The sequence below is a fragment of the Narcine bancroftii genome, chromosome 6 (assembly GCF_036971445.1).
Source record: "Narcine bancroftii isolate sNarBan1 chromosome 6, sNarBan1.hap1, whole genome shotgun sequence".
Lineage (NCBI taxonomy): Eukaryota > Metazoa > Chordata > Chondrichthyes > Torpediniformes > Narcinidae > Narcine > Narcine bancroftii.
In genome coordinates, this window is record NC_091474.1 from 64654645 (window position 1) to 64667251 (window position 12607).

Genomic DNA, 12607 nt, shown 5'->3' on the forward strand with positions numbered 1-12607 from the left:
ATTGAAACCTGCATTGCAGTGAGACAGAAACAAAAGGTCTACTCACTTGGATTTAAAGAGTGAAGGCAACATGTGCAGGTGAAGTTCAAGAAGATCCCGAGACAAATATTTGATGTGATTATGTGCATGAGTGCAGGGTGTTGTTGCTTTGAGCTCGTGTCTATCGTGAGACATCTCTACTCCTTTTTGAAGCACACGATTAAAAATGTGAGTGTAAAGTTGCCATTTAACCACAGAATTGCCTTTTTGGATCAGGTAGAATATATGGCTGGCAATTTGCAAACTCAAGTGTGTGTCTTCGATGAAGAGAAGATCTTGGTAAGCTTCCAAAGCCTCCCAAGTCCACAACGTGCCTCTCGACCGTCTGCTTGGCAAAATGCCATGTGCTTGGAAATCAGGGTTGGCAAGGCTGGAGGCAGAACCAATGTCTATAGTCTCTTCGTGTAGAATCTCTGGAATATCAGTTATCTGACAACTGTCAACAGTGCAAATATTACAGCTTGCATGTTTCACATTTTCTGAAACTTCCCCACCCCCAAGCTGCTCAAGAATAAATTTACTCAGAATATTCAAGATATGCAGTTGACAGTTTTTAAAAGTTTGTGATTTCATGGCATAAAGCATCGGTCCAATGATAGATCTTGGGTCCATGCAACAGCAAATTCCCACAGAATACACACCTGATAAAATATGCACACAAGTGCTACTAAAGCTAACCTCCTGCAGCAAATGCAGACATTGGTGAGCACACACTGCAATACAGCAACAGCGACTGGGATAACAAATTTCACCATCTAATGCTGTGTCCAAAGGATTTTTGGACTGCTGGCTTCTGAATGCTGCAAATGGGAGACCAGACAGGTCTCTGTGGTGGTGCATGAACTGAGAATATTCACAGCGTCTGTGCCTTTTGCGTGGACACACAGACTGATGGAGTTGTTCTGACTTTACTTTTTTGACAATGGTGATTATTTTCACGACATTAGCAATCAATGATTTGATATGCTCTGCTGCTTCTTTAGACTGGGATTCATCTTTTGTCATTAAATTTTCCATCTCAAGCACTGTACTTTCAAACAGCTCAAAGCCATGATGCTGTGTGAACTCATGAACAAGGTCCACGGCCTGAGTGAAGAAGAAAGGATTGGTGGAAGCTGACTGCAGGGTACAAATCAGAATTTTCAAGACTACTTCAAGTAACTCGGGTAGCAATAGCAACTTGTGATGAGATGAGAAAGAAACATCTTTGCTGAGCTCTTGCACAGTCTTCTTTGGCTGTGGAATGAAAGGATATGGGTGCTTTTCAATGTCATTCTTAATCTTCAACGCTGCCCTCAGCAGGTCGACAATATTTCTTCGGAGTGTATCTGGCATGTTACTGCTGTAACCTATTTCGACTGACAGCAGGTGTAACACAGTTCGTAAAAGCATTCTTTGAACAAGGGCTGCTGGTTTTGTTGTCCATTCTGTAGTAAATCCCTCAGTTTCAGACATATCACTATTGCAGCAGTCCCCAAACCCTGTCAAAAACTCTGTCAATGTGGGAACTACACTTGCTGCTAAAGCTGGATTGTGATTTAAGGCCATGTCGAACTTGCAAACCTTTTCTAAGAGGGTCAATAAAATGTGACAAAGATCAAATGGAGTATTGGCGAGCCTAGTTAAAATGGATGACTCCATGTCTACTTCTTCCAAAATGGCGGCACCTTCTAAACTTGGGCTATCCTGTGCTACTTCACTGTCTCTCAAGGATGGGAGCAAACAGCTCCTGGGAGAGCTATGGTACTCTCTTGGCTGTCGAGTTACAAAAGGCTCCAAAGTCTGCTGTCGTCTTCGTCTGATCATGACTGAATTGTTATCACCAGAACTAGTGTCAGAATCAGATGTCGAAAGTGGGGTTTTCCTTGCATCTCTCAAAGCGTAGCACTGAGTATTTCTACGTTGTCGCCTCGTCTTCCAGTTGCTGGTGCTGCATCTTGGAGGTACCTGAGCGTGTAAACCTAAGCTTCCATCTGTTGTGTGACCTGGTTTTTCCTGAGGTGATTTGGATGCAGAATATTTGGTCTCTTTGGTAAACAAAAGATCTTCTAGTGCAGACAGATTATAATCTATAAAACAAAAAAAGAAAAAAAAATGGTATAAAATGCTCTATGAAGAAAAAAAACATTAGCACAAAACAGGTGATGGAAGAAGGGATGTGACTTTTGTATAACTGTAGTATTGCAAAAATTACTGATATGCAACCTGAAAGCAACCATGACTAGAACAGTTATATGATAACAAGCCATTTGTCATTATGATTCATTGCTAGGAGCTTCAGCAGAAGAGTAATGAGAAGTTGTCAAACTGTGACAGCTCCCTTGCTATGCCACATGTAGCAACAAACATATATTGTACTGATATAATAAACTCTCCTCTTCACTGAAACAGTTTAGTATCAACTATTTCTTATCTCAATGACTAAACTGCTTTACCTATCTTGGAGTATATAATTTTAATTGAAACCTCTCAGCCTTTATTTGTAATGTTGTACGACATTTTAATATTTGGTTTGCTGCATTATTTAGATTTTATACCATCTTCAAAACAGTTGCCTGGTGCATTTTAAAATTTTTTTAGAAACCTCTGAAGGTCTGTTAAAAAAACGGTGTAATACCATGGCATATGTGCAAAGGGCAAACAGAGCAGTCACTACATGGAAACCAAGATCTCACGAACAGCTTGGCCATTTTCTTTTCAGTTGTGCTGAACATTGGAGGAACATTAAGTAGAGTACTGGCTGCCTCGTGGAACATTTATGCTTTTCTTCAGAACCTTCAACTGCTTTCTTAAGGGCTACTTGCAGAGTCAAGTTGCAGGGAATATCTCTGCTTGAGACAGCTTCTCAGATCAAATGGCAGCCCTTCACCAAATTCTCCCCGTTACCTTCCTAGCTCCGTGTGATAGCACTCTTCACTCAGCTTCTTCAGCTGCCTCTTCTCCTTGATGATGCTGCTAAAAAAAAGCCATTTCTTTGAGCAAATTGGGCAATATTATATATCCATCTTTTTGCTGGCATCCAAATATTTCTGATCGTGCCCTTTTCGAGGACAGCATATTTTTCAATCTTAAAGGTGCCATGTGGAAAACATTAAAATGCACAAGAAATGTAATTCACAAAGTACCAAATATAAAAGATGGATGGAATTCGACGTTAAAAAAAAATCAGGAGCAAAACTTGTTCTCACCTTTTTGTTTTCAAACTTAAGCCCTGCCTGACGCTAACAATTCGGTCAATGTTGCTGATCACGATGCCCCACAAATCATTAGATCACCCAACAAAACTCTGGTGAAATCATTATAGGATGGGGGTCATATGGAAAAGTGTAAAGAAAAGGAATAGGACACGGGAAGTGGAAGTGTATAAATCCAAGCAATATCTTTTGGGCATATCCACGCTCCCCAACTACGCCAGGCCATTGATAGGTCCTTTATAAATGAGAACACAAGGTTAACTTAATGGAGTGTTAAAGAGCCCATAACCTGAGCATTTAAGTAATGATCAATTATGTTTTTAACATGTCCAAAGGTCCAAAATATGCCTAACATACTCTATTTATGGCATATGTGATATTAAATCAACTGAGAGGTATCAAGGGAAAGAAAAGGAGATACATGTAAGTATAAAAAGATTGGATAAAGTGAATCTCTTGAGTATACAAGTTTTAGAAGGAAATCAGGAGGTTAAAAAAGGAAATATGAGATGCCTTTGGCAGACAAACTAAAGGAGAATCCAAAAATATTCAACATGTATATTAAGAACAAAAAGTTAACTCGAGAAAGAGAATAGGGGACCTTAATGATAACATGGTCATCTATGCCAGAACCACAAGAGATAAGGAAAATCTTAAAATGAACACTTCTCATCTGTATTTACTGATGAGGAAATCATCAAAGCTAGAGGGTGGGGGGTGGGCAGCAATGTTTTGAAGCATATCGGCCACACAAAAGAGATGCAGAACATAAAATGAATAAATCACCCATGTTTGACAAAGTGCATCTGAAGACATGGCCAGAAGTTGGGGAAAAGATTGCTGGTATTCTGGCAGACAGATGAATCATAAATAGCTGTGACAAAACATTTGACAGTGGCTAATATTGTCCCTTTATTCGAGAAGGGCTCCATGGAAAAGCTGAAACAATAAGCCTGACATCAGCAGTAACTAGAAATCTTAAGAGACAGGTTTAATATGCAACAGAAGCAATCATCAAGGATCCCCACCACCCAGCACACACTCTGTACTCAAAGAGGTATCGGTGCCACAAGACTCGCCCCACCAGGTTCAGGAACAGCTGCTCCCCCTCCACCATCAGACTCCTCAACAACAAACTCAATCAGGGACTCATGTAAGGGATCTTACTTTTGCACTTTATATTTTTTATTCTCTCTCCATGACACAGTCAGTTTGTTTACATTTTGTTATCTGTTTACAGTTCTTTATTTGTTTACATATGTTGTGTACAGTACTTTTTTGGACTACCAATAAGTGGTAATTCTGCCTTGCCCGCAAGAAAAAGAATCTCAGGGTTGCATGTGATGTCATGTATGTACTCTGACAATCAATCAGAAATCATGTGCAAAAACAAGAACTAGTTAGGGACAGTCAGCATGGCTTTGTGCTTGGGAAATCATCCCTTGTGAATGTGACTGAGATTTTGAAGAGGTGACCAAGTGAACAGTCAAAGGCTGGGGGTAAACATTATGTAGATGGATTTTAGAAAGGCTTTTGACAAGATCCCACAGTTGGCTAGTCCTGATGGGATCCAGAGTGAGCTGGCCAAGCTTGGTGGAAGGAATCAGAGGGTTGGAGTGGAGGGTTGTTTTTCAGATCGGAGGCCTGTGACCAGTGGTGAGCTGCAGGAACTGTTCTGGGTCTACTGTAGTTCATCATTTATATTAATAATTTGGATGAGAAAACAGATGGTATGGTTAATAAGTTTGCAAATAACAATACATTGGTGGTATGTGGGCATTGAAGGCATTTATAAAAGATTACAACAGGATCTAGATCAACTAGGAAAGAGGGCCAAGAAATGGCAAACAGAATTTTACTCTGACAATGCAAACATTTTGTTAAGTTAAACTAGAGGAGGATTTGCACAGCAAATGGAAAGGCCCACAACAATACTGTAGAACTGAGAGGCCTCTGGGAACAAGTGCATAGTTTCCTAAAAGTGACAACATAAGCAAGAGCTGGTGAAAGCAGCATTTCACATGTTTGCCTTCAGTCAAGGCACTGAGTACAGAATGTATCTCTTTAATCTGGCAACATTGGGACCTGGCCATTGCCGGATCACAGAAAATGCCAGAAAACTGAAATTAATTTCTCAGGGAGCCTCTATGTAAACATATTAAAGGTAGAACAAAACTTAAAACAGGAAATAATACAGTGGGGAGGCATGGTTAGCGTAGTGGTTAGCGCAACGCCTTAATCAAGGTTCGGGTCCTGCGTTGTCCATAAGGAGTTTGTACTAATGGCGGCAGATTCAACCTTTATAGCACCAGCGATCAGAATCAGAGTTCGAGTTCCGCGCAGTCTGTAAGGAGGTTGTACTAACAGCGGCATTCAAACATGCCGAACCATGGGAGTTTCCGGACCACAGAGCACCAAATAAGAGAGGTACAACCTGTACAAAAATTGGGATGTCATCTTACAGCTGTATGAGAAGTTGGTAACACCACACTTGGAGCATTGTGTGTGGTTCTGCACACTAAGCTAGAGGAAGAATGGCATTAAGCTGAAAAAGATCCAGAAAAGATTAATGAAGATATTATCAAGAATAGAGGGATAAAATTAAAAGGAGAGATTGTAAAGCTAGGGCATTTTTTCCTCTGGAGCATAAGACACTAAAGGGGTGATCTTAATGAGGGTTATGAAAACATGAGACATAGATATGGTCACATTCTTTTTACCAAGATAATCTAAAACGAGAGGCAGAAATTTAAGATGAAAGGTGAAAAAGTTAAAGGGGAGCTAAAAAAGCAACTTTCTCCACACAGAGGGTGGAAGGCACATGGAATGAACTGCAAGAGGAAGTGGTAAAGGCAAGTATAATTAACAATCTTTGAAAGTCATATGGTAGGTAAATGGATAGGAAAGATTTACAACCCAAATGCAGGCAAATAGGACTAGCTTAATAGGTAACTTGGCCAACATGGACAAGTTGGGCCAAAGGGCCTGTTTCTATGTTGTTTTCTGTGGGTGACACAGTTAGTGTAGAGGTTAGCACAATGCTGTTATAGTGCCAATAATTAGGACCGGGGTTCAAATCCCACGGTGTCTGTAAGGAGTATGTACCTTCTCCCCACGTCTGTGTGGATTTTCCCCAGCGGCTCCAGTTTCCTCCCACTTATCAAAACGAACTGGTGGGGGGGGGGGGGGGGGGGGGCGGTTGCAGGTCAATCAGATGCAATTGGACAGCATAGGTTCATGGGCTGAAAGGGCCCATTATCATTCTGTACATTTAAATTTAAAATAACTGACTCCAAGTCAGTAATGTAATAAATGCTCTTCACGTGTCTCGAGGAGTACAGATCTATCAATGAGAAGCCTGACTACAACAGGATCAAGCAGGCACTTGACCAACACCTCATTCACCACCGTAAATCTTTCGCACACTCACGGCTGTCACATGTTCTGGACACAAAATATATTCCAACCCCATAATAAGAACAGACTCTTTTGTGTAGTCTTCCAAAGGCGCTATTTGCCTTGGCGAGTCTGTTGTCTATCTCGTTGTCGATCCTTGCATCTGATGAAATGGTGCAACCGAGATAGGTAAACTGGTTGACCGTTTTGAGTTTTGTGTGCCCGATGGAGATGTGGGGGGGCTGGTAGTCATGGTGGGGAGCTGGCTGATGGAGGACCTCAGTTTTCTTCAGGCTGACTTGCAGGCCAAACATGTTGGCAGTTTCCGCAAAACAGGACGTCAAGCACTGAAGAGCTGGCTCTGAATGGGCAACTAAAGCGGCATTGTCTGCAAAGAGTAGTTCACGGACAAGTTGCTCTTGTGTCTTGGTGTGAGCTTGCAGGCCCCTCAGATTGAAGAGACTGCCATCCGTGCGGTACCGGATGTAAACAGCGTCTTCATTGTTGAGGTCTTTCATGGCTTGGTTCAGCATCATGCTGAAGAAGATTGAAAAGAGGGTTGGTGCGAGAACACAGCCTTGCTTCACGCCATTGTTAATGGAGAAGGGTTCAGAGAGCTCATTGCTGTATCTGACCCGACCTTGTTGGTTTTCGTGCAGTTGGAGTCTGGAAAAACAACCAACTGAAAAACCTCACAAAGATAAGTGTATACAGAGCCGTTGTCATACCCACACTCCTGTTCGGCTCCAAATCATGGGTCCTCTACCGGCATCACCTACGGCTCCTAGAACGCTTCCACCAGCGTTGTCTCCGCTCCATCCTCAACATTCATTGGAGCGCTTTCATCCCTAACGTCGAAGTACTCGAGATGGCAGAGGTCGACAGCATCGAGTCCACGCTGCTGAAGATCCAGCTGCGCTGGGTGGGTCACGTCTCCAGAATGGAGGACCATCGCCTTCCCAAGATCGTGTTATATGGCAAGCTCTCCACTGGCCACCGTGACAGAGGTGCACCAAAGAAAAGGTACAAGGACTGCCTAAAGAAATCTCTTGGTGCCTGCCACATTGACCACCGCCAGTGGGCTGATATCGCCTCAAACCGTGCATCTTGGCGCCTCACAGTTTGGCGGGCAGCAACCTCCTTTGAAGAAGACCGCAGAGCCCACCTCACTGACAAAAGGCAAAGGAGGAAAAACCCAACACCCAACCCCAACCAACCAATTTTCCCCTGCAACCGCTGCAACCGTGTCTGCCTGTCCCGCATCGGACTTGTCAGCCACAAACGACCCTGCAGCTGACGTGGACATTTACCCCCTCCATAAATCTTCGTCCGCGAAGCCAAGCCAAAGAATAAGAACAGCGAGTCCAAAGGAGCATTTTCACCTTCAAACCGCACTCAATTCAAAGTTGGAAATATATTTTCATCCCTTTATTGTTGATGAATCGAAGTTCTGAAACTCCCTATTCAACACTGAGATTATCTCCACAATAAGGACAGCAGTGGATCAATACAACCTTCAAAACAATTGTGTATACACAATTAATGCTGCCATTGTCACCAATCTCCCTGTACTTTTAATGAACAAAATATTCCAGCATATTTCAGAAAAGGAAATTTGTCATCTTTACTCAATCCATCATGCAAATAATTAGTCTAAAAACATTCTGAAATAGTTCTTCTGTGCAAGGACAATTCGGGCGTGTCTGGTCAAAGTAGTTGCATTCATCAATGAATTTTTAAAAAATCAAAAGACTATTTGCAATAACCCTCAAGATAACCTGCTGAATAATTACTGCAATTGAAAGAAAATTCACATTGTGGTTTTAATCACGCAAGTCTTACTGGCAACTTAAACAAGAATGCTCTATTCTGGATGGTCAAGATGATTTCACATTCAAGGGACAAATTCCATACTGTGACATCAAAAATGAAAAAAAGGAAACAGAATCAGGACACTTAAACATTGATGTTACAAAATTATTCTTTGGCTTGGCTTCACAGACGAAGATTTATGGAGGGGTATGTCCACGTCTGCTGCAGGTTCATTGGTGACTGACAAGTCCGATGCGGGACAGGCAGGCACGGTTGCAGCGGTTGCAAGGGAAAATTGGTTGGTTGGGGTTGGATTTTTTCTCCTTTGTCTTTTGTCAGTGAGGTGGGCTCTGCGGTCTTCTTCAAAGGAGGTTGCTGCCCGCCGAACTGTGAGGCGCCAAGATGCACAGTTGGAGGCGATATCAGCCCACTGGCGGTGGTCAATGTGGCAGGCACCAAGAGATTTCTTTAAGCAGTCCTTGTATTATTAGTCACTCAAGAACTCCATAAAGTTGTTCACCATATTGGAACTTTCATGTATCTCTTAATTTTCAGTGAGACAGAACAACGCCTAGCATTGATATAAACTTCCTTTTACTTCTATACTTTCTAAAGACATATGAAAACAAATACTTCACCCATTTCAAGAGAAAACTGAGAGAGCATATTTCCTAGCCTAAATAATAATTTCCATCCTTGCATTCTATTGAAACTATCATTTTTATTCGCTACTGAAACCCTCCTACTCTTCTAATGAGCAGTCTAATTCTGAAGTTTCTGTTTGCTTTGAAATTTTTCTGGAAACCTATCACTTTCTTTAATTTTTTTATTTAGATATATTCCATCCAAGTTTCTTGGACATCAAAATCAACCACCCCCACCCCCTCTAAAAATCTGGTGGTCCTAGCTCTGATGGCAAATTCCAATTCCAATTTTAGTTTCAGCCTTCCAGTGACAACTTTGCCAAGTCTGACCATTGATCCCAGCCTGAGTGCATCAATCTCCACCCTCATCCACCAATTTTTGATTTATTACCTCTCTGCCTAGCAATACTCATCTTCATCATGCCAATTCAAAACCTGTTTTAAAACTATAAAAGAGGTCCTTTCAGCACATGAGCCTATGCACCAAATTACACCCAATCTTTATTTTAAGGTTCAATCTGTTTCCATAACTAAGTTTTGAAGATCCTCCTGGTTGGAGGAAACCGGAGTGCCCGGAGAAACCCCACACAGACACAGGCAGAACATTCAATCAATCATGTTAATGGTTGAATACAATTACAGGGCTGTTTGAGATTGCTAAGATGATATAGGAGAACAAATAACATAGATGTGCATTGATAAATGGAAATCATGACTCGACGTAGGTTCAAGAAGCTTTTGACATCTTTGGAAAAACTCCTATGGTGGAACCAGATTAAAGCTTAAAAGAAAGATTTAGCTATTGAAATTTTGAACATCAATTGATTTCTCTCAAATGGACAAAATGAATTGCTAGCTTGTCAAGAACTAGTGAAAGGTATGCCTCTAAACAAAAGAAATATGAAAACTAAAAAAAATAAAAGCAGTTCTTACTATACATCTCAAAGTTCTTTTTTAAATTTTGCATGCGGAGCTTTATTTCCTCTAGCTTTGAATTTCTAAATTTAATTTCAGGCATTACCTTAGCAAATCTTTCTTTGGCTTGGCTTCACAGACAAAGATTTATGGAGGGGTAAATGTCCACGTCAGCTGCAGGCTCGTTTGTGGCTGACAAGTCCGATGCGGGACAGGCAGACACGATTGCAGCGGAAAATTGGTTGGTTGGGGTTGGGTGTTGGGTTTTTCCTCCTTTGTCTTTTATCAGTGAGGTGGGCTCTGCGGTCTTCTTCAAAAGAGGTTGCTGCCCGCCGAACTGTGAGGCGCCAAGATGCACGGTTTGAGGCGATATCAGCCCACTGGTGGTGGTCAATGTGGCAGCCACCAAGAGATTTCTTTAGGCAGTCCTTGTACCTCTTCTTTGGTGCACCTCTGACACGATGGCCAGTGGAGAGCTCACCATATAACACGATCTTGGGAAGGCGATGGTCCTCCATTCTGGAGACGTGACCTACCCAGCGCAGTTGGATCTTCAACAGCGTGGATTCGATGCTGTCGGCCTCTGCCATCTCGAGTACTTCGATGTTAGGGATGAAGGCGCTCCAATGAATGTTGAGAATGGAGCGGAGACAACGCTGGTGGAAGCGTTCTAGGAGCCGTAGGTGATGCCAGTAGAGGACCCATGATTCGGAGCCGAACAGGAGTGTGGGTATGACAACGGCTCTGTATACGCTTATCTTTGTGCGGTTTTTCAGTTGGTTGTTTTTCCAGACTCTTTTGTGTAGTCTTCCAAAGGCGCTATTTGCCTTGGTGAGTCTGTTGTCTATCTCGTTGTTGATCCTTGCATCCGATGAAATGGTGCAGCCGAGGTAGGTAAACTGGTTGACCGTTTTGAGTTTTGTGTGCCCAATGGAGATGTGGGGGGGGCTGGTAGTCATGGTGGGGAGCTGGCTGATGGAGGACCTCAGTTTTCTTCAGGCTGACTTCCAGGCCAAACATTTTGCAAAATCCTAGTACTGGAAAGATTAGATTCCCTTCATATCTTTCTTAAGAGAACACATCTGGCACTGCCAGAAATACCATTAGCAAATAAAATGTTGCCACAGGAGCTCAGAATGTCACTGATGTAAATAAAGCCTCTATTTGCAACAAAAATCAAAATAAAACAAAAACAGCTTAAACTTGTGAAGATTACTAGCCAATGTTGGCTCGTTTAACATGTTGTTAAAAAAAAACTCCACTGAATTGTGTGGATGAATCATGAATTTGGAATGTAGCTTAGGTCATTCACTGCCACAGCAGATATTTCTCAAGCTACAGAGAATTTTAAGATCCTAACTAGTGATCCAGCACTAATTATTTGAGCCAATGGGTAGATTAACTTGAATCAAAATGGTTAAAATGAGTTCACAGTAAAGGTGACAACCACATAACAAGTAATGTCCAACAAAGAGTTTATCATAGCCACCAAAAATAAATGGAGCTCCATACTCACTTGCATGAATAAAAAGGTGGGGTTAAGAGGGAAGAAGGGACAGGGAAGGAGCACAGCCAAACAGCCAAAAGGCCTTAGGTGGACATGAATAGGAGGGCAGAAAAGAAAAGCTGAGAATTGATCAGGGAAATGGGTAGCACTGTGAATGCAGAGCTGAAGGAGACAGGGAAAGAGAGAAACAAGAGGGGAAGTTAATGCCATCTGGTTGGAGAGTGAGTGCCCAGAAGATATATGAGGTGCTGTTTCTCCAATTTGCAGATGATCTCAGTTTGGCAGAGAATGAACTAAAAACACAATGCTGGAGAAACACAGCAGGTCAAACAGTGTCCTTTATAGACCAAATGTAAAAATACATAACTGACATTTCAGACTTGAGCCCCTCATCAAGGCAGTGAATGAAAGCAGGGAAAGACACGTTGACATGGGAACAGAGCGGAGAATTTAAATGAGTTTCTATTGGGAGATCTCTGCCATTATAGCAGACAGAGTGAAAGTGCTCAACAAAATGATCTTCTAGTTTGCATCCAGTCTCTCACAGGTACAGAAGGCCACAACAGGAGTACCAGATGCAGAGGATGACCCCTGGAGATTCATAAATTAAGTCCTTGGAAGCGCTGTTTGAGGTCCCGAATGGTGGTGAGAGACAAGGTATGGGCGCAAGTGGAGTATTTCCTGAAGTCACGTGGGAGGTACGAAGGGGGCGATTGGATGAGTGTATGAGGGAGTCAAGGAGGGTATGGTCCCTGCAGAAGGCAGAGAGGGGAAGATGTGTCTGGTGGTGGGATCATGTAGTTGGAGGATGATATGATGCATTCAGAGGCTGTTTGGGTGGTATGTGAGGACAAGGGGAATCCTGTTCTTGTTGCATGTGGGGCCAGAAGAGGCCAGGGCAAATGTGCATGTCATGGAGGATATGCGGGTGAGGGCTGAGTTAATTGTAGCAGAGGGGAAGCTTTTTTAGATGAAGGAGGACATCTTGGATGCTCTCGTATGGAATACTCATCCTGGGAGCAGATGTGACAGAGACTGAAGAATTGCGAGAAAGGAATAACATCTTTACAGGGGACAGGGTGTGAAGAGGTGTAGACCAG

General features: G+C 42.4%; 1 protein-coding gene across 6 annotated transcripts in view; it reads right to left on the reverse strand.

Moving 5' to 3' along the window:
• Window positions 1-12607, reverse strand: part of lyst (lysosomal trafficking regulator) — a 344523-nt gene that overhangs the window by 216836 nt on the left and 115080 nt on the right. For all 6 annotated transcript variants that reach the window (XM_069885166.1, XM_069885165.1, XM_069885164.1 and 3 more), the window contains exon 5: window positions 47-2108. In XM_069885166.1, coding sequence (XP_069741267.1) covers window positions 47-2108 — 2062 coding nt within the window. The remainder of the gene's footprint in view (window positions 1-46; window positions 2109-12607) is intronic.